The sequence below is a fragment of the Rhinichthys klamathensis genome, unplaced genomic scaffold (assembly GCF_029890125.1).
Source record: "Rhinichthys klamathensis goyatoka isolate OS25496 unplaced genomic scaffold, OSU_Roscu_1.1 h1tg000103l_1, whole genome shotgun sequence".
Lineage (NCBI taxonomy): Eukaryota > Metazoa > Chordata > Actinopteri > Cypriniformes > Leuciscidae > Rhinichthys > Rhinichthys klamathensis.
This window is the reverse complement of record NW_026606642.1, coordinates 2,478,401-2,504,881: the sequence shown is the minus strand read 5'-3', so window position 1 is coordinate 2,504,881 and position 26,481 is coordinate 2,478,401. Positions and strand designations below refer to the sequence as shown.

Genomic DNA, 26,481 nt, shown 5'->3' with positions numbered 1-26,481 from the left:
ATACCAATAACCCCAAAAGAATTTGCTACAGTAATGGGAGCTATTCCCTATGGTTTATGTATGCTTTTTAAAAACTGTAATTACTCCTCCCCAGTCTCTACTGCATCCTTTCCTAAACCTTGTGATACTCCTGTTGGTCAAATCTGTTTTTCTGAGTCGAAAGCTAAAAACTATAAAATAAGATCTTTATTTCTTAAAGATTTGATTTCCGTTCCACCTGTTATTTCCTTTTGGAATAATTTGTTTGTTAACCTTAATTGGAAAAAAATCTGGTCTTTACAGCAGAAATTCTTTCTTACAAATAAAGTGAAAGAAATTTCCTTCAAGCTCATACACAGGTTCTATCCTGTTAAGAGATTTTTACAAAGATTTAAATCTGACATTGAGCTAACATGCTCTTTTTGTTTGAACTCTGATGAAACAGTGGTTCACTTATTTTGGTCGTGTCACTACACTCAGAAGCTTTGGAAGGAGATTGATGTATTTATCAAGTGTAAGATTTGGTCAGGCTTCTCAATGCATATGAGAAACATTATATTTGGGTATTTTGACTCGGACCCCACAAATGAAAACATCTGTTTTGTTATTAATTTAATTCTTTTCATAAGCAAATTTTACATTCACAAATGCAAATTTTCAAAATGTAAACCTGTATTCTCTGTCTTCTTAAAAGAAATAGAAAATTATCTAAATGTGATTTCAGTATCTACTAATAAGAAAGCTGTAAGGACTGTTAGAATCTGCACTGCCTTTGGTCTCTTCATGTGAACTTCTGTATGTGATGTAATGGCCCTACTTCCTTCTTTATATATATATATATATATATATATATATATATATAGCCTACTGTGTTTTTTTTTGTTGTTTGTTTTTTGTTTTTTAAGTCTCCTTTATGATTGTTTTGGTTAATATTATGTGATGTACGTATGCTTTCTCTTTTGTATGTTCTTGTTCTCAGCATTAATAAAAAAAAAAAAAAAAGCTGCTCTTCAGAAGCTGCGCTGGCTGAGTTCTCCGGCTACTCTCGAATCGCTCTCGCGGTACTTTGATGGCATACGTCACAGTCACGTGGCGTCGGCGCTGTATCAAGTCGGACAACATTTCTAACCGGCATGCACTGCTTCAAGTCTGCCGCCGATCGGTCTGCGCAGAGCTGCATGAAGTCGAACAAGCCTAAAGTGACAGTTGAATGACGTGAATCGGCTACGTGTAGCGAGTAGGGCGTCAATGAAACACGTCACCTCAGTGAATCGAATCTCTAGAAAGATTCATTTATCCGGTTCTTTATGTAAATTACACGAGCGTCTTTTTCCAGGGTGAAAGACTCTTAGGCTATTCAACAGATTCCTTAAAACACAAGTCTTTCGCGACAAAACTTTTATTTTCTTTAAAAAAATAGCCTTCTAAAAAAAAATATATATATATTAATCCTATGTTCCTAATTCAATTTTATAAATACCCAGATTCGTTATTGTAGTATTTTTAGAAAATATTCTCATATTACAATTTAGTTTAAGCTATTCGGATAATGCAAAAAAAAAAAAAATTCTTTATTATATTTACAAAGAAATAACACTAACTTGTTTCTTTTTGAAGGATACAAATGGAGTATAAAGTGTACTTAAATGAAGAGGCACCTGTTCCAGCAGCTACAAAAAGGCGATGGACACAGAATATAATAGGTTGCTGAATTCAGAATAATATGCAAATAACTGTAATTTAGGCAATTGTTTTCTAATTGTACAATTACATATTGACATTAATCAAATAAGCAAGAATTCTGCTCTTTCTTCTTCTTCAGGTGCAAAAAAGAGAAGATCATATAAGACATGGCTTATTCCTGATATAGTTGAAGTAATTCAGGTTTTGATGTTGTACTTGGCCTAAAAACATTTTCAGTGATAAATTCATGGCCATTTGTTGTAGTCAAGGAGCCATGTCTAACTAGCTCCTTTATGTTTATAATTTCATACTTATAGGAAAACATATCCAATGATGACAGTGGTGACAATATCAGCAAATCTAACAGGAACTCCCATGATGCTCATGTGAGAATAGCTTTTTTTTTTTTTTTTTTTTTAAGTTAATCTTTAGAATTGTGCTTCTTTATTGTCATAAGATTGGCAATTCTTTGATCCTTTTTCAGCCAGTATACAAATTGAAAAGTATAGTACATGCATAAATGTAGTGGTCCAATAGCTGTACATGTCTCACAGGCACAGGGTAACGTTTCTACTGATGATGAGAATGAGGTCGTCAGCGATGCTGATGGGAACTTTTCAGATGCTGATGTGAGAAGAATTTCTTTTCTTTTTATCCAATGTTTTTTGCATACATTTGTTAATATCTGTGTTCATATCTTTTGATTTAATGTGTAATAAATGCACAATTTCTGACAGGAAAGCTTTTCTGCTGATGACGAGGATGATGTTTTTAGCACAGCTTATGAGAACTTTCCACAGACTCATGTGAGAATAAAGTTTAGAATATGTATCTAGTCTATAGCCTCATGCTTTTTTTTAAAGCACACACTTCTTTATGTGTCAGCTTGTAATAAGTGCAATATTTACTTTCTAGATTGTCAGAAACCACAGTCCAGTTTGTGAGGGAAGCACAGAAGAAAGAGAGGAGTGGTGTGCCAGTGAGGAAAAAATATATCCAAATGCCAAAATCACTAATGAAGAATCTCTCCTGTCTATACTTGCCTACAGCCTCAGACATACAACATCCAAAGTGGCTTTGAGTGACTTGTTAGATCTTATCAATCTCCACTGTCCTGATTCAACCAATGGCGTTCCAGATAGCTTATACAAGTTCATGAAATCCTTTCACTGTGACACATTTGAAGTCCAGTATATTTGCCCATCCTGCCAATATTTCTTTGGTAATGAAATCCCTATCCACTGTGCTTCATGCAATGGTACCCCAGGGGACATGGAAAACCTAATCAAATCTGGCTCTGTCTTTATCAAGTTATCTATTTCAGATCAATTAAGAGGTACATTTCAGGATACAGATTTTTGTCAGTCTTTGAATTACAAATGGTCAAGGACAAAGCGCAACTCACAAAACGTTGAAGACATATTTGATGGCAAATCTATTGATGCACTAAATGACCCAAATTTGGCGAATATTTCAGTGTCATGGAATGTTGATGGTGTTCCAATTTTCAAATCTTCTCCTTTTCATATCTGGCCACTTCAAGTTACAATCAACGAGCTCCCCCCTAATCTGAGGGCAAAGCATGTCATTCTTGGCGGTTTGTGGTTTGGGCCAAGAAAGCCAGAAATGAACTCGTTTCTGCAATCATTTGTTAATGAATTGCGAGGTCTTGAAAACCAAGGGTTACCTTGTCAGTGGAAAGGTGAAAAATCAGTAGTCCATGTTTACAGTTTGCTTTGCATTTGTGATTCAGTGGCTCGTTGTGCTGTACAGAATGTCAAGCAATTTAATGGAGAGCATGGTTGTAACTGGTGTTATCAAAAGGGTGAAGTTGTAGAAAAGGGTAATGGGTTTACAAGGGTGTATCCTTTGCAGTCAACGTTGCCAGAGCTAAGATCACACAAAAAACACACTAAAGATGCTCAGCAAGCTGTGGATTCGGAAACATGCATAAATGGTGTAAAAGGTCCATCTCCTCTAATGCTGCTGATGTTTTTTAACATGGTTACTGGATTTGGATATGATTACATGCATGGCATATTACTTGGTGTTTGTCGCCAGCTAACTACCCTATGGTTTGACTCCAAATACCATACAGAGCCTTGGTACATTGGAAGAGAAGTCGAGCAAATTGAAAGAAGGTTACTTGCCATTAAACCACCTGCAAGTATAACAAGACCACCCCGTTCAATTTCTTTGCGTAAATATTGGAAAGCTTCAGAATACAGACACTTTCTCTTATTTTACAGCCTTCCCTGTTTGTTCGGTATTTTACCGAGAAAATATCTTGACCATTTACTACTTCTAGTACAGGCCACATACATTCTCCTTCAAGATTCAATTATCCCCCGTGACATTGACAAAACTGATGACCTTTTAAAATCATTTGTGGGCCGTTTTGAGTCTCTGTATGGAAAGTGTCATGTGTCTTATAATGTCCACATACTTGTACATGCAGCAGCATCTGTAAAAAATTGGGGTCCTTTATGGAGTCACAGTGCATTCTTATATGAGTCCCAGAATGGACACCTTCAGAAACTCTTTCATGGCACACAAGCTGTAGCAGAGCAAATTGTTAACATGTTTAACCTTTACCAGCATGTTCCACGACTCACTGCTGCTGTATTCAATGATGAACAAACACAGCACAGCAAAAGCTTTGTTGAAAAAATGTTGGGAGGCACCAAGATTGTGACAAAGTGTATTGGTAGTTCTAACGTGATGTTTCTTGGATGCCCACATGTACGACAGCCAACCCCAAGAGAGTCTTATCTCCTTCAAGAGTCAGGTTTTAGTGCACATAAAGCTTTCAGTTTTTATTCTAGGGCTGTGGTTAATGGCAAGCGAATTCATTCAAAAGGAGCAAAATCTTTATCTAAAAGAATCAACCATGCAGTTCAAACCAAACATGGGTCTGTAGCATTAATACGATCATTTATAGATGTAGGTAATGCGCAAGGAGAGGGTCATGCCTTCATTGATGTTATGAAAACAACAAGTAATGACATCAGCAAAGACAGAGAATCAGGGATAACAGCAAAAAGCATTTTAAAAGAAAGAGGGATAGACTCAGTTGAACTTATCAAATGCACAGACATACATTCAACCTGTGTCTATCTCAAGGACCTGCCAGGTCTTGCAAATATTTTTTTTTGCATCCAACCAAATAGATGGGAGTGGGATTAAAAATAAATTGCTGGTTTTGATCTTAATGTTATAAAATGTAAAAGTGTACAGTACACAGACTCATATCTCTTGAATGTTGAAATGTCTTGGATGTTTGCATAAATGCATAATTTTGAAATGATTTAGAGTAATGGTTAATTTTTTTATTTTTGCCTATATCTATTCTTACTCTTAATTGTATTCATTTATTTGTTAAGACATTGAATCTAATTAAATAAAAATTGTATGAATACAACTACAGCAACTATCACAGTTTTATTCTCTAGTCTAGACATTATCCTATCCTGAATCCAAAACCTGTAGTTTTTTTAATATTTATTTTTCATTTTGTATTTATTTATTTTTCATTTACAGGAAAAACAGGAAAGGATTTTTTCACTTGTGCTGCACAGCAGTGTGTGCATGACATTCCTACTTGTTTTAGAATGAGCCCTTCGGTACAACAGAAACATGCAGGAACATCCAACACTAGTGAAAAATCCTGCAGGACTCCTGTGCAGCACAAGAGAAAAATCCTGCAGGATTTTATAATTCCTGCAGATTTTATTTAAATCCTGCAGGATTTTAAACTTCCTGCAGATTTTTCTTTTAATCACAAGAGCACAAGAGAAAAATCCTGCAGGATTTTATAATTCCTGCAGATTTTTCTTTTAATCCTGCAGGACAGCTGTGCAGCACAAGAGAAAAATCCTGCAGGATTTTATAATTCCTGCAGGATACCTGCAGAAAAAATGAAAATCCTGCAGGATTCCTGTAGGTTATTTTTGTAAGGAGAGGGAGCGCTTCAGAACTCCTGACCTGATATTTAGATACACTATTCAATAAATATATTTGTTTGACAGGGGAAGCTGTGCGCAAACAGGAATATATATAATTTTTCAAAAATAAAAAAAAAGCACCCCAGAAAAAAGGGCACTTTCTCTCCAGGAAATAAAAAGGGCAGGTGCTCAAGCCCCTTTTGATGTCTATGTGTGCACGTGCCTGCAGACAGGGGAGGTTTTCCTCTCTCTTGCTGGCTCCAATCACCAGGAAAAAGGAAGATGTCATAAAAAGCAAAACAATCAAAAATGGCAATCCAAATTAAAAAGCAGTCCAGTCCAGATCCAAAAATCTAAGCTACCAAAAATCCAAGGCAATCCAAATAATCTTATCTAATTAATATAACAAGACTATAATATAGCTACTATAATTGATAATAACAATTATTCATTATTATTAATAACTATTCTAACCTGATATAATGTAATAATAGACAGCCCTAACACACATATGACACAATAATGACAATAAGAGTTCTCTAACTCTGACTCTCTGACACGCTACAAGTACTTACTACTCCTGCAACACCCACAAGGTGGCGCGAGTTTCGAACCCCCTTTATTCAGAAGCGACGCTCAGACCGAACCGATGACGTATCCACACAAACCGAGGCCTCGTTTGTCATCAGTCACGTGAGAAACAACACAAGCCTCGAATCGCGGCTTCATCTGGCACGCCCACTTTTTCTCGACACAAGCTCCGATGCCTCGGTTCAAATGTCACATCACAGTAGGTGTGTTCGACATCGGCTGCGGCTGGATGTAAGCGATCGGCGAGAGTAGCCGCGTGCAGGCGGGGAGGAGCTGCAAACGGAGACGTGAAGTCGGACACTTTCTGGTTCCTGTAGTGACAGCTCACGTGGTGTTTGTATACTTTAGCACAGCTGAAGTGAAATAAATGCAATATTTGCCAGATACACAGATGTTTCAGAGACATTTTCATTCAATACTTTATGTACTGCTTCATACAGCGTTTGATTGAAAAAGAATAAAGTTCAACATAAGCCTACAGCTACTAGCCTATCAATGAAGTGTGTTGATCCATGTAATTGTGTGTTCTCTAATTGACTGTGATCATGACGTGGGCGGAGTAACATGCACAGGTGTGCAATCATTAATAAAGTAGCCGCCGCTCTATTGTGAGTGTGTGCAGGCAAAACGCCAGATCATGTCTGAGTTGTAAGTTCTTCCTTCGTCATGTTACCGGTTACCTAGCTCTAACTGAGATGGCAGCGCCAACAGGTTATGGGCCCAGTAAAGAGTATGGGATCCGATGGAGTCGTTTATATTTCGACGGAGAGGAAAAGAATTACGAACTGTGGGAAACGAAGTTCCTGGCACAGTTGCGTCTTCTGGGTTTGAAATCCACCATATTGGGTGAAGCCTCTGCCGTGGGCGATGAGGACGAGGAGGTGGAAGACAGTAAGAACGAAGAGGCATATGCAGTGCTGATCCAATTATTAGATGACAAGAGTTTGTCGCTTGTGATGAGAGAGGCTGCTGATGACGGCAAGAAGGCGTTACAGATTTTGAGAGATCACTACGCTGGAAAGGGGAAGCCACGTGTGATAAGTTTGTATACGGAGTTGACATCTCTTCAGAAAGGTGAAAATGAAACTGTTACGGACTATATTATTCGTGCGGAGACCGCAATCACAGCATTACGGAATGCGGGAGAGACTTTGAGCGATGATTTATTGACTGCCATGATTCTAAAGGGTTTACCCGATACTTTCAAACCATTCTCTATTTTTATTACGCAGAGTGATGAAAAACTAACATTTGCCGACTTTAAAGCTAAACTGAGAAGCTATGAAAGCACTGAGAAGTTTGGGCCTGCAAGTTCGGTAGTGGACAGCGTAATGAAAATTAAAGGAAGAGACAATTGGAGTATGAGACTCACCTGTTACAACTGTGGACAGAAAGGCCACAAAGCCGCGGAGTGCACGGTGGTTGCTGAGGATCGCGGGGAACGGAGACAATGGTGTAGTTTCTGTAAAAGCACCTCACACAGGGACGTGCACTGTCGTCGAAGAAAGCGGGATAAAGTGAAGCAAATGATGGATGAAGAGGAGGACCACACATTTATGTTTATGGTGGAGCAGGTGAATAAAGTCCCGATTGGTGGAGTGGAAATGAAAGGTCTCATGGTGGATTCTGGAGCTACTAAACACATTGTTACGGACATTGAGAAGTTCGTGGATTTCGACTCAAGTTTCAAGCCTCAGAGCCACATTCTGGAGTTGGCTGATGGAGAACGGGCCAGTGGTATCGCGTTGAAGAAAGGTACTGCAAAATTGCGTTTGAGAAATAACAAAGGCCGCATTGTGGACATGATGTTGACTGAGGCACTTTATGTGCCATCATTTTCTCAAGACATTTTTTCCGTCAAAGCGGCAATTGCACACGGAGCGACAGTAATCTTCAAAGAGGGACAGAACCGACTCATTCACAAAAATGGTACAACTTTTGATATTCATATGTGTGACAGATTGTTTTACTTGAGTACTATAGACAATGAGATTGATGAGTGTAATGCGTGCTACGACATTCAGACATGGCATGAAATACTGGGTCACTGTAATTATGATGATGTCTTAAAGTTGGAGAGTGTTACAGATGGGATGAAAATTAGAGGTAAAATAGACAGATCCAATTTGAAATGTGAAGTGTGCCTACAAGGCAAATTTGCTCAGAACAGAAATAGAGATCTAGATGAGAAAGCAGAAGAGGTATTTGCACTTGTTCATGCAGATCTGGCTGGTCCTATAGAACCAGCAGGAAAAGATGGTTTTAGATTTGCCTTAGCATTCACTGATGACTATTCAGGAGCTGTGTTTACCTATTTTTTGAAGAGCAAGAGTGACACTGCCATAGCAACCGAGAAATTCATTGCTGATGTTGCACCGTATGGTAAAATTAAATGTGTAAGATCAGATAATGGAACCGAGTTTACATCTAATGTATTTCAGACATTGCTCAGCAAAAATGCTATAAGACATGAAACCTCAGCTCCTTACTCACCCCATCAAAATGGGACAGCTGAAAGAGCTTGGAGAACTTTGTTTGAAATGGCAAGATGCATGTTGATTGAGAGTAATTTACCAAAGGAGTTGTGGACATATGCGGTACAGACAGCAGCTATAATTAGAAATAGATGTTATAATAGCCGTCTGGGACAAACTCCATACTATCTGGTAACTGGAAAGAAGCCTGATCTATCCAAAATGAGAGTGTTTGGTTTAGAGTGTTATGCATATAAGTATGACAAGAAAAAGTTGGATGCAAGATGTGAGAAGGCCATATTCGTTGGTTATGACAAGAATAGCCCTGCTTATCTTGTTTTCTATCCAGACACAGGGAGAGTACTCAAAAGTAGACTGGTGAAGTTTGTCACAAAAAGTACAAATGAAAGAGATACTCAGACAGAGGAGCATGTGGAGGAGATCCTAGTACCAAAACTAGATAAGACCAAAATAATTCCACAAGAAATGAAAGTTAAGGATGAAGTCAGTACACAGGGTGAAAAAGAGAATGATCTCAGTACTAGATATCCAAAAAGAGAAAGAAGACCCCCTCAGCACCTTGCAGACTATGATTATGAGGTTAAAGATGATGCAGATCAGCCATTGACTATAGATTATTGTTATCGTATTGCATGTGATGTACCTCAGACACTGAAGGAAGCCTTAGGCTCTTTAAAATCAGAGCAGTGGGTTGAGGCTATGAAGGATGAGATCAATTCTCTAAAAGAGAATAATACGTTCACATTAACAACACTACCAGAAGGTAAACGGGCAGTAGGAGGAAGATGGGTTTATGCTGTAAAGGAAAATCCTGATGGGGAATTGTATAAGGCCAGGTATGTGGCAAAGGGTTATAGTCAAGTGGCAGGTATTGACTATAATGAGACCTTTTCACCTACTGCCGATATGACTTCAGTACGTGTTTTAATGCAGCTTGCAGCACAGTATGAGTTAGAGTTACATCAGATGGATGTTAAAACTGCATATTTGCATGCTCCTATAGATTGTGAAATTTATATGAGGCAACCTGAAGGATTTGAAGTTAAGTCCAGAACAGGAGAAGAATTGGTATGTAAGCTCAATAAATCACTGTATGGTCTGAAACAATCTGGACGCAATTGGAACAAGATGTTGAATGATTTTTTAATTGAAAATGATTTTGTTCAGAACTCAGCAGATCATTGTGTTTACAGTAAGCAAATTGATGAAGACAGAATCATACTGATTATTTGGGTTGATGATCTTATTATTGCAGCAAGTAATGATCAAATACTCAGAGATGTAAAGGAAATGTTGGGAATTAAATTCAAAGTAAAAGATCTGGGAAAACTTCGACATTTCTTAGGCATTGACTTTACGCCAGAACATGGTAAAGTAACAATGAATCAGGAAAGATACATTTTAAAGATTTTGGAGAGATTTGATATGACTCACTGCAAACCAAGATCAACCCCGTGTGAAATCAAAGTCAAATTTGACAATGAAGGTGAACCTGTTGACTTAAAGAGGTATCGTGAAATGATTGGTAGTTTAATCTATATGATGACAAGTACACGTCCAGATTTAAGCTTCATTGTTAGTAAATTGTCACAATATCTAAGGGAACCAAAAGAACAACATTGGGTGGCTGCTAAACATGTTTTGAGGTATTTAAAAGGTACAGCAGACTTGGAATTATGTTATAAGAAAAGTGATGTAAATCTGAAACTTGTGGCTTATAGCGATGCAGACTGGGCAGCAGACTTAAATGACAGACGTAGTATTACTGGTTGTTGTTTCAGTTTATCTAAGAATGGGCCTGTGGTCTCTTGGAAGTCTAAGAAACAACAAACTGTTGCCTTATCCACATGTGAAGCAGAATACATGGCGTTATCAGCTACTACACAAGAAAGCTTGTATCTGACCAATCTAATCAATGGAATGGACAATGTTCTTGAATATGCACCAGTGACTATTTTTGGGGACAACCAGGGTGCTATTGCACTTTCAAAGAATCCAGTGTGCCGTCAAAGATGTAAGCATATTGACATACGGTTTCACTTTGTTCGATCTGTACTGAATGATGGCCAGATAATTCTTTATTATTGTCCTACAGCTGATATGGTGGCAGACATTTTAACAAAATCTGTGTCTAAAGCTAAAATGGATAAATTTATGTGTTTTTTGTTTGGAATGTAAATGAATTGATGTACAGAGATGTATGTATGTATGTGTATGACGCATTGTGTTATATTCTGTCAATTTAGGAACAAATGGGGGTGTTGATCCATGTAATTGTGTGTTCTCTAATTGACTGTGATCATGACGTGGGCGGAGTAACATGCACAGGTGTGCAATCATTAATAAAGTAGCCGCCGCTCTATTGTGAGTGTGTGCAGGCAAAACGCCAGATCATGTCTGAGTTGTAAGTTCTTCCTTCGTCATGTTACCGGTTACCTAGCTCTAACTGAGATGGCAGCGCCAACATTTGAGCATTTTAAATCAACGTTTTTTAATCAGTTTTATTTTGATAAACATAACACAATACATCGCGACTACATGAAAAGAGTGTTTACTGTTATAAAAAAACTGATTTGTGAGCTTTAGTGGAATAAAAGGTGTGAGAATAAACCGAATAAACACGAAACGCACGTGATCGTTGTCATGCGGTGAATCCGGCCAATCGTGGAACAGCTGTTTCGTCATCAGAGGCTTGTTCGACTTCATGCAGCTCTGCGCAGACCGATCGGCGGCTGACTTGAAGCAGTGCATGCCGGTTAGAAATGTTGTCCGACTTGATACAGCGCCGACGCCACGTGACTGTGACGTATGCCATCAAAGTACCGCGAGATCGATTCGAGAGCAGCCGGAGAACTCAGCCAGCGCAGCTTCTGAAGAGCGGCTGCTCGGGGCTGCACGAGCTCTGATGACGACACAGCTGTTCCACGATTGGCCGGATTCACCGCATGACAACGATCACGTGCGTTTCGTGTTTATTCTCACACCTTTAGTTCCACTAAAGCTCACAAATCAGTTTTTTATAACAGTAAACACTCTTTTCATGTAGTCGTGATGTTAGGCTATATTGTGTTATGTTTATCAAAATAAAAGTGATTAAAAAACGTCGACTGCACTTCATTGATAGTGGCTATTTTGAACTTTATTCTTGTTCAAACAGATGCAGTATGAAGCAGTACATAGGCGTAATTCTATGGGGGGACAGGGGGACACGTCCCCCCCAATATTCAACGAAGGGCAATTTGTCCCCCCCAATATTTGATCATATTTGGGGCGCGTTTCCATTACAGATTTGCGCAAAACTTTTGCGATATTTTCTAAATGTCGATAAAAAACTATTGCGAAATGACGGCGTTCCATTAACCGTTGTTATGCGACTAGAACGTCTTTTTTTCCTCTCGCGATCAGTCATTCCAAAAATCATGGCAACGGACGTTGGTAGGTTTATAGCCTATATCACAGCCACCGCATAGACATTATTATTATTAATGGAAGAAGGAGACGTGGCGTGTTATCCAAGCGTTAATGGCAGGGAAAGACACGGAGTTCCTGGGTGTTTCTCCCTTATTGTTTATTTGATGAATTCAATAAAGAACTCTAGCTGCGTCCCAATGTGCATACTACGCCCTAAATAGTATTGAAAATTACTAATGTCACATACTATTTAGGATGGATAGTATGCACATTGGGACGCAGCTTCTGTCTCGTATTATGTCCAAACAGTCAGTGTACTTGCATTCATTTTTCTTATTTAACCCGTAATTGCAAAACGAAAAATGAACGGTTGTTGTATTTTTAAAACGCAAAGGTGAAAACCAACATTTTAGTTTGACCTGTAGGCCTACACCAAATGCTGCACAAATAAATAAATAAATAATATATATATATATATGAGAGAGAGAGAGAGAGAGAGAGAGAGAGAGAGAGAGAGAGAGAGAGAGAGAGAGAGAGAGAGAGAGAGAGAGAGAGAGAGAGAGAGAGAGAGAGAGAGAGAGAGAGAGAGAGAGAGAGAGAGAGAGAGAGAGAGAGACGAATTTTCGGATATTTGTTTATGACTTTTTGCCCCTTTATTAAACATTTAAAATATTCACAAATTAATATGGAGAAAAAAATGTAGATTTTACTGGTTTTCTAAGGCCAAATTAGAACCTGGAAATTATATTTTTCCCGCAGTGCTGAATGAGAAGAGCCATAACCACAGCCTACAGAAAGGGGATGTATGGGTGAGTTAGGCTATAATAAATGTGTCTGAAAAAATAACGAGGCATTTTAATTGTTTATTAATAAACAATTGTTTTCCTAAATCAGTGTCGGCTAAAAACATATCTCCATCTCCGGATGCACCTTTAGAGATGCACCTTTCATACGGATTACATAATCAGAAGGTATTAGCTTTCGATTCGAATTTGTTCCTTTTAAAGTGGACATTTCAAGCTTCAGTCTACAAAGGCTAGCCTATCAGTTCTCGCGCTTCAGTTCACGGAGATCATGAAAGCGCGCCTGATTGTTTTATTTTATTTTACAAAAGCACATCGTTTTCTTGTTATTGTGAGATTACGCAAATAAAAGTAGTTGCGAATAATGTATTATTATATTCTGTATGACCAGAAATGATAGAGTATTTTAAGTTGTTTCGACTGTTGATAGGAAAATGCAAGTGTTCGCGCCCACGCCATCCAGTGCGCGCTCCACACCCAGTCCGCACACACACTTGGATATGCGTCAAAATCTTGTTTATTTGTGATAATCTTAGCCCTATTATTATTGTCCAACCTGTATTATGAATGAAATGTGACGAATTGCTATTGCTTTGTTCCTTTTTTGGATAAAAGCGTCTTCTACATAGGCCTATAATAAATGTTATAATAATGATGATAATTATTATTATTATTTGCGGACACGGACCCAAAACACACCGCGTATTCTAAGTCAGGTGACTGTAAATGCGCAAAACCCGTTTCCATTGCAGTTTTGCGAAATATTCCTTTTTCAAATTGCCTGAAAAGCCTCCTCATGCGAGCGTAAAAACTTTATTGGGATAAACGGGAGTTTTTGCGAAATGGACGTGTTTCCATTGTGCGCATTTTCATTAGGCTACGCAATTTCAATTTGCGCAATTTGAAGGGTAGCCTAATGGAAACGCGGCTTGTATGATTATGCGGGCAGGGCCAGATGTGATTGCAAATAGCCTACGTCTTTCTTCCCAGCTCCGAAAATATAAAATCCCGGCCGGTCCATTTCCCAAATCCATTCGGACTTGCCTTACACTATACATTTAGCAAAACCTATTTCTCCTGAAATCCATGTCATGTTTTCCTATCCCTAGTGCATCGTCAGTGAGTTAGGAAAAACCAAACAGAAAAAGAGTTAGGAGGAGCGCGGAAATTGACAGACATTTGGCACATAGGCTATCTATGAATGGTAAATATCCTGTTATCCTGTAACCGTAATTTAATCAAAATGTTTATAGCCACTATATGTTTATAGAAGAATATAAGAGAGAGAGAGATCACTGACCGCTTTGTTGTCAATTCAGGCCTGCAATTGATGCCGATGCTGTAATCATTGTGAGTAGGCTATACGTTGGTTTGACGATCAGATGTAATAAAATTCCTTTTTGTGTTATACAATTACAAACATTCGGACTCTGACTTTTATTTTATTTTGATTAAAAAAATGTGTGCATGCGCCAACACAAAAAGTTCCACAGCTGTCCCCCCCAATGTGTGATTTACAATTTCGCCCTTGAAGCAGTACATAAAGTATTGAATGAAAATGTGTCTGAAACATTTGTGCATTTGGCAAATATTGAATTTATTTCACTTCAGCTGTGGTAAAGTTTACAAACACCACGTGAGCGGTCACTACGGGAACCAGAAAGTGTCCGACTTCACGTCTCCGTTTGCAGCTCCTCCCCGCCTGCACGCGGCTACTCTCGCCGATCGCTTACATCCAGCCGCAGCCGATGTCGAACACACCTCAGAGCTCGTGCAGCCGCTCTTCAGAAGCTGCGCTGGCTGAGTTCTCCGGCTACTCTCGAATCGCTCTCGCGGTACTTTGATGGCATACGTCACAGTCACGTGGCGTCGGCGCTGGATCAAGTCGGACAAAATTTCTAACCGGCATGCACTGCTTCAAGTCTGCCGCCGATCGGTCTGCGCAGAGCTGCATGAAGTCGAACAAGCCTTATTTGTCGTCATAGTTCCCCACTTTGAAAAAAGAGTCGTTTGCTGAGCCTGTGTCAATAAAAGCTTTTATTGGACTAACAAGGACGTTTTCAGTTCTGAAACTTACAGGATCTTCTTATAATATGATGACCTCTTAGATGTCAAAAGCTCAAGGGAAATTTGATTTCTCAGTTCACCCCTTTAAGAGTTCATGAATAGGTGAATGCATGAAAGGTAATAATCTAGCCTGTGAGTTATTTGATCGTTTCCACAAAATCGTTCATGGATTCACATTTCATTTGAAAATGTGCTTTGTGTGAGTCAGGCAATGTTATTGTATTCATGTTAGCGCAGTTCTAAATACGTAAGACTATACCCACATAGCAAAATTGGTTTGGCCCAGTGACGGGCCACACAACCCACTTTCACTTGGCCCAAGTACAGCAATGAATTACGGTACATGACTGGACCAGGTCTGGTTGCCAGAACTCGGGCCACATATGGCCCATGGCATAGCCATACCTCAGCCAAATGTATGACTATAGCTGGCCCTATTCTGGACCAGGTCTGGTTGCCAGAACTCGGGCCACATATGGCCCATGGCATAGCCATATCTCAGCCAAATGTATGACTATAGCTGGCCCTATTCTGGACCAGGTCTGGTTGCCAGAACTCGGGCCACATATGGCCCATGGCATAGCCATATCTCAGCCAAATGTATGACTATAGCTGGCCCTATTCTGGTCCTTTGTAGGACCAAACAATTCCCAGACAGCAACAGTGTCGACCCAGATCCGGCCCACATCTGGGCCGTGTGGAATCCACGTGTACAAGAAGTGGGCCGGATCTGGGCCGACACTGTTGCTGTCTGGGTTGATTCATGTCAGCCTCAACTAAACCATGATCTAGACACTTTATATACACCCTGCTCAGCTGAAAAATGTCTGAAACACAACAGTATTCTTAACAAATGTTTATTTTTTCACATTTAAACAAAACAATTTACAAAAAAACAAACAAACAAAAAACTTCTTGAATGTCAAGCTCTTGAATGTCAGCTCTTGAACAAGTCTTTTCCATACCGTGGCTTTACTCAGGTCTTTTGTTCTTGAACCTGAAACAAACACAAAAGAGAACATTATAAATTGAAAAAATATTTATATAAATTATTAATAATATAGAAAGCACACACACACACACACACACCAAACAAAAACAATCATAAATGAATAAGACTACAAGGTCTGTGTACGTTTTGATAAGTTTGTTTTTCAGTTTAAAATGAAATAAGCAGAAACAAGAAAATGTATATTTTTTTTATAAACAAAAATATAAGATTTTGACTATATTTTAATTTTTTTGGTTCACTGCTGAAGTCTTGTTTTTTTTCATTTCTTCTTATTTAATTTCAAAATGAAAGACAAACTATCAAAACCCATAAACCCACTTGCTCGCTCACTTGTTACATAATTTATCAAACAAAAATTTTAACAAATTGCATAAATAATGAGTGATACCACAACAAAATCCACAATGGATTAGAAATGCAAACACACACACACACACAAACATAGGCTAAATTTGATGTCAAATGTTTAGGAGGTCCAAATCTAATCTCTCTTTTACTCACCATGGCTAATTTACATTTAGGCTAACGTTACTTGCTAAAAAATACAGTCAAGCTGTTTTTCAAAACTTTAAACTGCCAGTGTGTAATATACATGATAATAACATGTAATCGCTGTAATGATGTAAGTTAGCACAATTGCAAAAAATGTATAGGCTATTTCTTAAATGTTAAACTTTTTTTGTATGTGTTACAATACTGATTTTATCTCTCTGTGTCTCTGCATATTTGAAATTATAAGAGGGCTTTGTCGTGATATGTTGTTTATATAACACAAATTAGCATTAAAAATTATCGAACTTAAAATTTGATAATCTCTATAGAAGATATAAATATCATAAGGGCACAAAATTGTTAAAATCCTCAATCAATAGAATATAAACAAAAGTAATCAATATCCTTATGATATTTATATTTTTGTGTGATGTTTCAGGTGCCAATTGCTGCTATACATTTTAGTATGTTAATCCATCAGTGTATGTCACTTAAATTGAAATGGCTGTGATATAAAAATAAAGTTGTCTGATGTCATTTAACGTTAAATGTAATCGACGAACATTTAGTCAACTTCTACATTTTAACTAACAGCTACAATTATACATTGTGGCACATCTTTAACATTTCACTTTCCGACTATACTAACTCATACTAACTCTAAAATTAAAAATTATCACTTACCAAACTTCGCTCGCTTTGAGGTGAGAAGTCCGCAACCGTTAGTGAAATGCAGTCGAGTGCATCAGTGCGCGTCCACTTCTTCTTCGGCAGGATCCGGAAGTATAAATAATTTTTTTTTTTTTTTTTAAATTTGGGTTGAAGCGTTCTAAACCATTAACTAAACCGGCTAAATCGCAAGATTGCACAGTTTCAATTGAAGAAAATATATATATATATATATATATATATATATATATATATATATATATATATATATATATATATATATAAAAAGAAGACAAAAATACAAGATTGAGTGTAAAGACTACAATGAGGTAAAACTGCAAACCCATGAAGCATTGCGGTTTAGGCGCGCTTTCTGGGCGCGTTTTTCTAGATGCAACCTGATTGGTAAAAATTTTTTAAAAATGTTTTTTTTTTGTTGCCATATTAGGACGTTGTAAGAAAGAAACGATTGTGCATGAAATGAGACAATCAAACAATTAAAGTTCTATTGTAAATTTAAACTTTATGGTGTTTCATATTTTAAATTATTATTAGGCTAATTAAACCTTGTTGAGCAATAAGCCCATGGTGCAAACAGGAATAGGGGAAACAGCTGTGTTTATGAAAATATTATCAATTATAAAATATCTGAAATTACATTTTAACTGTGGGATAAGTCTGGCCAGACATATGTGGGCCACATTTCTATATTTTACGTGTGAGACAAATAATACACGTTTTAACCACTGGCCCATTTCCTGTTTGCCGCCTTAAAAACGGTTCAATCTGCCCATAACCAGGCTATGTTCGGTTCACATGCCTCATGCCGCCGACTGAATGCCGTGCCGGCTTCATGTCAAATTTGGGCCAGAATTCTTTGCTACCTGGGAGCAGCTTAAGCTACAGTCAGCAAACAAATTTGGCCAAGATTTGGCATGTGTCTGGCAAAGCTGGCATTCATCCGGCACTGGCATACAGCATGTGGGCCAAACATGGCCCGGGTTTGGCAGAGATGGCACTGGATTTAAGACGGCACCCAAGACATGGGCCAGATATCAAATGGAGTATTTGGCCCAGATGTCAAATATAGATATGTGGGCCATATATGTATGGCCGATCTTGAGCCACATTTAAAATCATTTTAAAATATTTTTGAGTAAAATCAATGTTTTCCCATACAGAAAAGTAATATATTCACAAATATGTGAAACACTGTAAAATATATTGAAATACATTTTGAAAATATATTTTTAAAATGCATAACATGTTATTGTATAAATATATTTTACAGTGTTTCACATATATGTGAATATATTACTTTTCTGTATGGGAAAACATTGGGATTTTACTCAAAAATATTTTTAAATGATTTTAAATGTGGCTCAAGATCGGCCATACATATATGGCCCACATATCTATATTTGACATCTGGGCCAAATACTCCATTTGATATCTGGCCCATGTCTTGGGTGCCGTCTTAAATCCAGTGCCATCTCTGCCAAACCCGGGCCATGTTTGGCCCACATGCTGTATGCCAGTGCCGGATGAATGCCAGCCGTGCCAGACACATGCCAAGTCTGGGCCAGAATTCTTTGCTACCTGGGTACAGTTGATATACAGTTCATAACTATGAATGTCTAATTGCGTCACGGTGACTCACTCATTTTCTGCTAAGGAAAAACCCTGTGAAAAACGTGGAATTTGGGGGTTTACTTTGATGTTAACCTGCTTTCGGTTTCACTTTAGTAGCCTAACCCTCATTCGCAACCAAAACGCGAAAGGCATACGCTTTTTTTATTTGCCCGGCTAATTTATTTATATTTCATCTGGATCAGGCAGGAAGAAATTCAAGAGATCGATGGAGCAACACTGGCTATTTAAATCAAACACAGAAAGAATAGGACGCTGTTTTCTGCTTACTCTGTTTTTGCTGCTTGATGGTAAGACGTTTTTGATTGTATGGTTATAACGCATTTTTAGTTTAATTTAACATCATATTCTAACATCACATCTTGTTGTATTGGTCGCTGTTTAAATAATTTGGTATAGTTTCGGAATATAAGGTGCCACACAATGTTCCCTGTTGTACATTTTTAACGGCGTTTATTTAGCGTTTCCTGTTCTGGAAAAGTCAATCGTGACTATAGCTCTTTTATTTTTTAAGCATCATTGGTTGATAATTCTTTATCCAACACAGCAAAAACAAACAAACACAGGCTTGAATAAAAGCCATATTTTTATTCATTATTTTTACTACGGGACTAGTTTAACATGGAGAGTGCGGGTTTTGCAGTGATTTAGTCCCATCCGAATTTGCCAGTGAATCACTGGCAAATTCGGATGGGACTAAATCACTGCAAAACTGGCAGTGATCATTACGGACAATCTCAGCAAAGATTTGGCGACTTTTACCTTCTGTAAAAAGGTCTGGAAAAATGACCTCGGCTAATACATGTTGTGTCTTCAAAAACAAAACGGGGAAAGAGGTAGTATCTGTATTTAGCCAGGGACAGGCAACCAAAAACGGGAACTGTCCCCTGAAACCAGGGACGTCTGGTCACATGATATGATGTAGGCTATGATGCAAATCACACACTATAAAATGTATATGATAGAGAAGCAGAAAGAGATAGTGGCAGTAAAGTCTGATATTTTAATAAGTTGAAGAAACAATATATGATTATATTATATTAGAGTCTACTTGAAGATTTTTTATATGTGTCTCTCTCTATCACACACATACTGGAAATAGTGAAGCTACCACCAAAATGCTAAGTTACTAGCTAAGCTACAAGTAGTGACTGCCCAACACTGATAATACAGTCTGTGCCACTTGTGCAAAATTCACATGCCAATGTTATAATATTTGTTATATTTCTACAATAGCAGTTGTAATCTAATGGCGCTTTTCCACTGCATAGTACGGTACGGTTCGGTTCGGTACGGCACGCTTTGGCGCTTTTCCACTGCATAGTACGGTACGGCTCGGTTCGGTACGGCTCACTTATGGCGCATTTCCACTGCATGGTACGGTACGGTACGGCTCGCATCGGCTCGCTTTAAATGGTACCTGATCTGTTGAGGTTCCAAGCGTACCGTACCGGTACTAAAATGTGACGTCAAAACACTGCAGATCACTGATTGGTCAGACAGACAGAATCGTCACTACCAGCGTCATTGTATTTGCGACACGAGACACTAACCCGCTAGATTTAAATAGCCAGCAGTAGACAACAGCCAACGCTGTAGTACCTGTTTTTAAAGTATTTGCTTGAAAAAAAGAAGATGAAAACTTCAAAAAAAGAAATGGCTGAATCGTGGTCAGTGGACGAGGTGCAGACGTTCCTCTCGTTGGTTGCTGAGGAGTTGCGCAACTATATATATAACGATCAGTCCCACCCACTGAAGCGGTACTACTGCAGTGGAAAAGCAACCGAGCTAAAGCGAACCGAGCCGTGCCGTACCGAGTCGAGTCGTACCACGCAGTGGAAAAGCGAAGCGAGCCGAACCGTTCCGCACCGAGTCGAACCGTACCGAGCCGAACCGTACCGTACTATGCAGTGGAAAAGCGCCATAAGTCAGTGTAATGGAATATGACTTATCAAGTCTCAGCCGGGTGAACACCGCAGTTAACAGTAAACAATTCAATTCAATTCAATTCAAATTTATTTGTATAGCGCTTTTCACAATACATATTGTTTCAAAGCAGCTTTACAGAAAGTGCATTTCAGAAATGTACATAGAAGAATATAGTTAGTTAATCATCATGTATTAATTTAGGGCATAACATATCGCCGGCGTTGAGTCGTCTCTTCACAGGCGTCGAGTCGTCTCTTCACAGGCGTCGAGTCGTCTCATCGCAGCTGTTGGGGCATCTGAAGTCTCCGTGAGAGGCTGGATACAAACTGGAGCTGACGAACGCTATTTACCTCGGGACTAGCGTCCCGAGATAACAGCAGAAAAGCAGATGGGAAATAATTAGCGTAGCTGCTGTTCATAATATTAATGCATTCGATCTGATTCAACAGTGGTATAAAAGGTAAGCATTATGTGAATGCTTGGCTGAAGAGATGCGTCTTTAATCTAGTTTTGAACTGGGAGAGCGAGTCTGAGCCACGAACAGTATCAGGAAGGCTATTCCAGAGTTTAGGAGCTAAATGTGAGAACGCCCTCCCTCCTTTAGTGGACTTAGATATCCTAGGAATGACCAGAAGCCTCGAATTTAGTGATCTTAAAGAACGCGATGGATTGTAGGGCGATAGAAGGTCCATTAAATACACAGGAGCTAAACCATTTAGGGCTTTATAGGTCAGTAGTAGTACTTTGTAATTGATACGGAACTTAATAGGTAACCAGTGCAGAGATGATAGAATCGGTGTTATATGATCATATTTTCTTGACCTAGTAAGAACTCTAGCGGCTGCATTTTGCACTAACTGTAGCTTGTTTATTGAAGATGCAGGACAACCAGCTAATAAAGCATTACAGTAATCTAGTCTCGAGGTCATGAATGCATGAACTAACTTTTCTGCATCAGAAACAGATAGCATGTTACGTAATTTAGCAATGTTTCTAAGGTGGAAAAAGGCAGTTCTTGTAACATATGAAATATGATTTTCGAAAGACAAGTTGCGGTCTAGTATAACACCCAGGTCTTTTACTGTAGTCGATAAGGTAACAGGACATCCTTCTAAATTAAAGTTGTATTGTAAGAGATTTTGTGGGTAGTTTTTTGGACCAATAAGTAATACCTCCGTTTTATCTGGATTTAATAGCAGGAAATTACACGTCATCCAGCATTTTATATCTTTAAGACATTCTGTCAATTTAGATAAGTTAGTGTTTTCATCTGGTCGTGATGAAATATATAATTGAGTGTCATCAGCATAGCAGTGGAAATTAATTCCATGTTTTCTTATAATATTACCAAGTGGCAGCATATATATTGAGAATAGCAGAGGGCCTAACACCGATCCTTGCAGCACTCCATAGTCTACTGATGTTATCTTCGATTTTTCCCCATTTAAACAGACAAAATGGTAACGGTCTGATAAGTACGATCTGAACCAGCTTAATGCCTGTCCCTGAACACCAGTGTAGTTTTGTAGTCGATCCAAGAGTATTTTATGATCTATAGTGTCGAACGCAGCGCTAAGATCGAGTAGAACTAGTATTGAGATACAGCCTTGGTCAGAAGCTAAAAGTAAATCATTTGTAATTTTAACTAGCGCAGTTTCTGTGCAATGATGCGGTCTGAATCCTGACTGAAATTTTTCATATATCTCATTTTCTTGCAAGAAAGAGCACAATTGAGCGGACACAATTTTTTCTAGTATTTTAGACATAAATGGAAGATTTGAAATGGGTCTGTAATTTGCTAAGTTATTTTGATCTAATTGCGGTTTCTTAATAAGAGGTTTTATTACTGCCAGCTTGAATATTTTTGGAACATGACCTAAGAATAAAGACGAGTTAATAATATAAAGAAGAGGCTCTTCCACTACAGGTAACACTTCTTTCAGTAGTTTAGTGGGTATTGGATCCAATAAACATGTTGTTGGTTTAGATGCAATGATACGTTTATTTAGCTCTTCCTGTCCTACAGTTGTAAAGTTGTAAACACAGCCTAGCAAGCTGGCTACAATTTCAGTATCAAAGATCCTTGCTCCTTCTAAACTCTCTGGTAATATTCTATTCACAAAATACAACCAATGGTACAGTAATGTTAAATCTTCTTTGTGAAAAGTAATCCCCCCGAGCCCTATCTGCGATGGCCTGCCGATTTGAGCAGGAATATGCTGCACAGTGCTCTGGCATCTTAACTGCTGCCATGCAACGCAATTAGGAGTACGACCGGTTGAAGATGGCAGCCGCATTTCTTGCGCCCAGCGCCCAATAGGGCGTCTATCTCTATATTATTAGCCATTATTATAACAGATGTCCTGTGGTAAAATTACATTACTCCACCTCTCCATGTTAAACTAGTCCTGTCTGAATTGGGCTGTAGTGGAGACTTTCATTCTGTTGTTTTTAATCAAAGCTAATGATTTTTTTTTGTCCCATAGCCCTAACCCCACCTTCAATCTTAACCTTTTGCATTTAGATATTGATTATTTGTTATGTTTATTTATCTGTTTTCCTCATGGGAAGGGTTAGCTGGTCGCTACAATATCTGATTTCAGGGCAGGCTATCCTTATGTAGCCTATGTGAAATCTGTACACACACACACGTAATTGTTTATTTGTGTCCTCAGGTGTGTTTGGCGATGCAGTGATGACATTGTCAGTGATGGAGGGATATTCTGTAACTCTAAACACTAATATTACTAAAAAACAACATGACAAGATACTGTGGTATTTTGAAGACACTCGCATAGCTCTGATCAACGGACATCCCAGTACGAGCTGTTTATATGATGGAGAAGACGGGAGATTCAGAGGCAGACTGGAGGTGGACTATGAGACCGGATCTCTGACCATCACAAACATCAGATCTGAACACGCTGGACGTTATGAAGCAGAGCTGATCAGAAGCGAAAGTTCAGGCAAAAGGCAAAGCTTGAACAGAAACCGGAAGTGTGACAGCACAAAAATCACCAGAAAAATCAGCAGCTCTCATGATGACACCATAAAAACATACAGCGTGATCATCAGCGGTGAGTCACTCAATGTTATTTACCCTGAAGTTTTTTTGTTGTTGTTAAGGAATTAAATATTTTTGAACTAAATTATTTTTCTATTATAATAGAAACATTCAATTTCATTGGCATGCTGTAAATTTATAAACTGCATTTCTGATCACTCTGCTCAGTCATTTTTGATCTGTGATCCTATATACAATCCTGCATCCATGTGTCTTTGTAATATTGAATCAAAAGATTATATCAAAACATCAATTATTGTGTTCTTTGGAATTTCTTTATTTTTATTGGTTTGTGTTTTCCAGCTTCTCTGTCTGATCAAGATGAAACCAATGAAGAACCGTATATGGAGAAGCATGCGGCTGACTTGAGTATGTCTTCTACTCTACTTTAAAAAAAATATATATTAGCATAACATGTATTACAGTTTATTTAATAAATGCTCTGTTCTTATGGGGAACTTCACTTTATAATTCATCTAAATGATTCTGATGTTGTTCATTTAAACACAAAATATTAATAAAAAAAAATATATAAATAATGTTTGTCAAACTTTATCCTAAACACTTGCTATTTATAATTGAATAATAAAGATGTCCGATATAATAACGCTGTAGCCTTGGAAAGCCAATAACATGCTCCCTCCAAAAGTTTCATTCAACAAACTATGAATACATACTACTGGAAAAGTAAACAGAAACACAAACAGATTTAAAATTCATGATGAGAGATGTTCGAGGGAAAATGCTGAGGTCACAGAAGTGTCTCTCGACGTCTCTCTGCATTTCTGGAGGCCAACCTCATAGGTTATAGATCTAATATGCGTAGATTTGAAGCACAGATAGTTCAGTTGTAAACAGGGGAAGTTAAGCTCTAATTCTTCTTTGGAAAAATGATGTGGTAATATACCCAAATGTCATAAACTGTTGAGGATCATTTCACCTTAGAGGAATTAGCCTTCCGCACCTCCAATTTGGACATACAGTACATTGTCCATAGAGATAATATATCTAATGAATATGGTATAAACAGTCAGATTCGCTCACACTAATGTCTGTTTCTCTGTATCAGTTCCAGGTTCAGGTCCGTCTTCTGCTGTTGTAGCAGGAGTAACTGTTGCTGTTCTGCTGGTGTGTGTAGCTTCAGCTGTTGGTGTGATGTATCTTCGCCACAGGAGCTCTAGAAAGGGTAAGCATCACCTACAGATACTATAGGGAAACATTTTATGCAAAAGTATTACCTGGCTCTCCGGAATACTTCATTCTGATTGGTCGGTCGGGACATTCCACGGTCAGATATTTGCTGAAAATCACGTCATAACTAGAATTCTGTTGAAGGGGCGCCACTTGTTGGGGTTTTCCAAATGAAAGTGAACAACTGAATCTCTTCACGAAGGGCCCTTCCACAAGTCTGTTAGTGAAGGGTACTTGTGATGGCCATGGAAGTCATTTTAGCGTTTATGGTCATGTGACCAAGGTGGCGAGGACTGGCGATTCAATTTAAAGCTAGATGGCGGGAGATATCAGTTAAAGTATAAACAAAATGATTTTTTGTTGTGTAGATGACATAGATTTTTGTTATAGATTTCATATGACGTTTACATATGTTTTGTTGGTAAGAAATGATTAAAAGTAGCAACTAGGGGAGAGCGGGGAACAACCTTACACTTTCTGACTTTCCCAGTTTGTGTAAATTCACTTGGGGTTCAGAGTATTTTTCTCCCTCAGTAATTTCACAAATCTAGAACAAATATGTGGTCTTGTTTAAACAATACAGTGTGTTTTCTTTTCTTTATGTTTTTTCTTTAAAAAATGTAATTGAAATGTAAAAACAACCATACAACAGCTTTGAAGTGTTATCTGGATTTTGATACTATTTTTTTATTGATCTGGCAACTAGTAAATACACTATACAGAGACACACACACACACAGACACACACACACACACACACACACACACACACACACACACACAAACTCACTCAGACTGTGATACTGTACTGACCTAAACTGTAGATGACAGATGTGCTGATTGTGTCTGATATTTTGAATCATTGTGTCTTTATGTTTCTGTAACTCTAAACAGCACTGTTCATTTCTCTCTCTCTTCTTACAGAAAGATTACACACAGATTGTGTGATCTGAGAGGATCCCAGCAGGATCAGTGGGCAGCTACAACATTACTGAAGTGAATATACTGTATAACATATTTAAGTTTATACAATACTTATTGTGAAATTTAGCTTTTCTTCATGTTTAAATGACCCTTACCTTCATTCCTCTGCTCTGTTCCAATTTTTCAGTCACTGTAAATGTGTGTATGTGTTTTGTTTAGTTTAGTAATGGGTGTAACAAATCAGCTCTATGAAATATTAATAATCAATAATAACTTGTTCTGATTAATTATGAATATTTGGGTCAGTTAATTGGATTAACTTGATATGGCTAAATTAATATTACAATCAATTAATCAGTTCGTCCAACAAACTCTTTTGATTATTAATTTATTCTAAGAAAATGGTATCTTCCACTGCCACAGAAGAAAAAATATTACTTAGCATGTACAGCGCTTTGAGCATGTAACAAGATCAAGATCGTAAACGAGACTTTGTTTGCAAGCAGTGAATCAGAACCAAATACATATTGTGCACAAGTTTTATTAACTAAATCATAAACATAAATAAACTAAACAA

General features: G+C 38.1%; 3 protein-coding genes across 3 annotated transcripts in view; 1 reads left to right on the top strand and 2 right to left on the bottom strand.

Annotated features, from left to right (window-relative positions):
- The window catches only part of LOC130086985 (uncharacterized), a 79,484-nt gene extending 53,525 nt beyond the window's left edge, over positions 1-25,959 (top strand). Inside the window, exons 5-6 of the mRNA XM_056253187.1 lie at positions 24,859-24,975; positions 25,905-25,959. Coding sequence (XP_056109162.1) covers positions 24,859-24,975; positions 25,905-25,933 — 146 coding nt within the window. The 3' untranslated portion in view covers positions 25,934-25,959. The remainder of the gene's footprint in view (positions 1-24,858; positions 24,976-25,904) is intronic.
- Positions 1-26,481, bottom strand: part of LOC130086998 (SLAM family member 5-like) — a 290,538-nt gene that overhangs the window by 243,397 nt on the left and 20,660 nt on the right. The gene's annotated exons all lie outside the window — the stretch shown is intronic.
- LOC130086935 (SLAM family member 9-like) overlaps positions 1-26,481 on the bottom strand; it is a 171,386-nt gene that overhangs the window by 124,760 nt on the left and 20,145 nt on the right. The gene's annotated exons all lie outside the window — the stretch shown is intronic.